The 3,636-nt window shown below is 36.5% G+C and overlaps 1 protein-coding gene across 1 annotated transcript; it reads left to right on the forward strand.

Moving 5' to 3' along the window:
• Positions 1–534: 534 nt before the first annotated feature.
• On the forward strand, positions 535–2,290 carry LOC142617918 (pentatricopeptide repeat-containing protein At1g08070, chloroplastic-like). The gene has a single exon (XM_075790891.1). The coding sequence runs from the start codon at positions 668–670 to the stop codon at positions 2,288–2,290; it is 1,623 nt and encodes a 540-aa protein (XP_075647006.1). The 5' UTR covers positions 535–667.
• The last annotated feature ends 1,346 nt before the right edge of the window (positions 2,291–3,636 follow it).

The following is a 3,636-nucleotide window of genomic DNA, read 5'->3' on the forward strand; positions in this document are numbered from 1 at the left end:
ACCCATATTTTTCTGTGTTTAGTTTTCATGAAGCAAAAAATGAATTTTTAGCATAAAACCCAAATGGTCAGCCACTACAAGTACTCTGTTTTGTTAGGTAGGACAAAGAAAATGAAAATAGAGTAATTTTTATCATACGGGACACTTCAAAAATTAACGATTCCACTTAATTAGACTCTAAAAACTTCACTGCCTATTTGAAATTCTTCTTCACCACCATTAAATTATCTTATATATAACGATTCTCAAAAAAAAAAAAAAAAAAAAAAAAAAAAAAAAAAATCTTATACATAAAAAACACGCACACAAATATATATAGGAAGTGAAAGACGGAAAAGGGTACTAGAAAGAGGAGAATCTCGTGGGATATGATTTTCAAAAGTAGTGAAGTCCATTTGGCTCATTGGGTTTCATGAAATTACAAACAAATATGAACAAAAAAATAAAAAAAATCTAAGTGACAACCTGTTAGAGAAAATAGAGGGGAAAAAAAAGGCATTGTAAATCCATAACACTTGAAATAAATAACACCACAATCCTAAATATCCCACAACGATAAAATACAAACAAATGATTTTATTTATAAAGTGTTGCGATAACTTAGTTTAGTGCTGAGCTTAGTAACGTAAGCTCGTAAGCAAATTAACATACAACAACCCCTCCCAGCATGCTATCTTGTTCTTCTCCATGCAAACAACTACTTTTTATCCCAGTATCATTTCATGTTCAAAGCTTACTCACACAGCAACAATGCATCTCTCTTTACAATCTCATGCGCTGCCTTTTCGGGCTTTTCCTAGACCGCCATTCTTTCCCTTTCCTCTTCAAAGCTTGTGCCCGTCTCTCACTTTCCCACAAAGGTCAAGAGGTTCACTCCCTCACATTCAAACTCGGTCTCCAACATGATGTCTTCATCCAAAACGCTTTGCTTTCCATGTACTCCTTCTGCGGTTTGCTTCACAGTTCTCGTCAAGTCTTCGATGAAATACCACTCTCTGTTCGCGATGTGGTGTCTTGGAACAGTATGGTTTTTGGGTATATACAAGGACGTTGTTATTGGGATGCCTTGAAGATGTTTGATGAAATGCTCAAGTGTGATGTTAATGCAAGGCCAGACGAGGTTACTTTTATCAATGCTCTCACCGCTTGTGCAAGGATTGGATTTCTCGACATGGGTCGTAAAATCCATGTATTACTTGTACAAAATGAATTTGTTTTAGATGTGATACTAGGTTCCTCCTTAGTAGACATGTATGCGAAATGTGGGCAAATGGAACATGCTAGAAAGGTGTTTGATACAATTCTGGACAAAAACGTAGTTTGTTGGACTTGTTTGATAGCCGGTTATGCACATTCGCATTTATTCAAGGAATCCATTGAATTGTTCAGGGAAATGCAGGCTCGTGGAGTTACAGCAGATGCTGCTACCATTGCTTGTGTAATTTCTTCATGTGGGCATTCTGGTGCCTTGGATCAGGGAAGGTGGGCGCACACTCACTGTGAAAGGTCAGGCATTCACTTCAATCTCTCTGTCAAGAATGCTTTGATTGATATGTGTTCTAAATGCGGAGATATCCAACGTGCCCTCAAGATTTTTCATGCTTTGAATTTGACCGAGAGAGACGTGTTTTCTTGGACTGCTATGATTACTGGGCTTGCCATGAATGGGCTGTCTGAAGAAGCATTGAGCTTGTTTTCACAAATGGAAATGTCAGGTGGTATTGTTAGGCCGAATGAGGTTACATTTCTAGGAGTCTTGTCTGCTTGTTGCCATGCTGGACTTGTAGATAAAGGGTTTCACTATTTCAATCACATGACTCAAAGCTACAATCTCAAGCCTCGTATTGAACATTATGGTTGCATGGTTGATCTTCTCGGCCACTCTAACCTCTTGGCTGAGGCAGAAAGGTTTATCAGTGCAATGCCCATTCAACCTGATGTTATATGGCGATCCTTGCTTTTTGCCTCTGGGAGTCATGGGAATATCGAATTGGCAGAGTTTCCAGCCAAGAGGATTGAAGAATTGGAGCCAAAAAAGTGTGGGGCACGTGTTTTATTATCCAATGTATATGCTTCAGCATGGAGGTGGTCTGATGTAAAAAACATGCGGAAAAGTATGGCTCTTCGGAGTATCCAAAAGCTTCCCGGATGCTCTTTCATTGAAATAGACGGTGTAGTTCATGAGTTCTTTGTTGCTGACGATTTACATTGTCAAATTTATTCTATATATGAAACAATTATTCAAATCAATGAAGTTATACAAGCTGAAGGTTTTGACCCAGAGATCTAGGATTGTCATTTAGTGAAATAAAACTTGATTTAAATTCTAGTAAACTTTCTAATCTTTGTAATTACAAGCTTAACTGTATGAAATTCGTAAATGCTAGTGAAATTGAAAGATAACACTGAAATTCGGCAGCCAGCGAACTTTCACAAGGCAAAGAATTTCTTAGGAATATCCAAGACGCGCTTTGAGTTAAAGTTGAAACCAAAGTATACAAAAAGAAATAAAATGGGAGGCTACCATGATATGCCACCATACAAAAGCAATATTCGAACTTTTCATCCTGAGTATGGAATGGATACCATTCCATAGAATGGCCAATTATGTGAATCTAGAATGGTCAATTTATTGCTTTTGGATGTTTAGCAGTAGTGATGGCCTTTGGTAGAGAGGACTAATCATCATGTCTCTGGTCTTCCTTGGTTCTAGACTTGCCATAGGTGAAAAGCAGAATCAGTTATGCCATCATAGAAGGTTGCCAACAACAATTCTTCAAATAAATGCTCAGTTAATTGAGAGTTGCAACTGATTCCCCTCCAAGTAGAAAATATTTTCACCATTTGAGGATTATATTCAATTTTTGGTTCTAAGAAAGACAAATTAAATTAACTTCAGAATAATCAGAGTAATGATAGTGATGATAAAAAATTCTGTTTTTAAACTAGTTATTTGCAGCAATGAGTCACAAAGATGCTTAGTTGAAAAAAGTTTTGGTAATCACTTTCTTCCAATATTATCCATGCTTTCTTGATATTGAAACTGAGACATATCAGTAGGAAAAGGAAACAATGCTAAAAAAAACAAAGAACAGATTTCAATGACAGTATATTGTAGAGACATAAGTTTTAAGGATTAGTATGGACCAATCGTAGACTTGTCATATTTTATTTGGAAGTTCTCTCATGACATTGTTTCTGGACTTGACATAGGTGAAAACAGAATATATTCTTCCTCCACAGAAAATTGTGAGCAGTGATAGATAATAGAATGACGGATATAATTTAGATTTGGCTCTTTAAATTGAAATTTTGAAGAATTTAAACCATTCTTCTCATTAGAAAAGACTATCATACACGAATGTAATTATGCCCTTCCCATGATGATATGATCTCTGTGAGTAAAGTAAGTTCCTCTTCTTTCCACGGAAGCCTAAAAGAGTTTCCACCCTTCCATGGTATTGACTTTTCACACATTTGTGCGGGCTTAGTTCACTACCAACATTTCATTGGTTGGTCTATTATACAATTTATACTCACAGTCTCAAGAACTGCATTGCCAGGGTCTCTAAACATCTCTTTTTGTAGACGTGTTTGATCCCAAGCCATTCTTAGCATAAAAAAAAATTGAAAATT

The sequence above is a fragment of the Castanea sativa genome, chromosome 11 (assembly GCF_040712315.1).
Source record: "Castanea sativa cultivar Marrone di Chiusa Pesio chromosome 11, ASM4071231v1".
Lineage (NCBI taxonomy): Eukaryota > Viridiplantae > Streptophyta > Magnoliopsida > Fagales > Fagaceae > Castanea > Castanea sativa.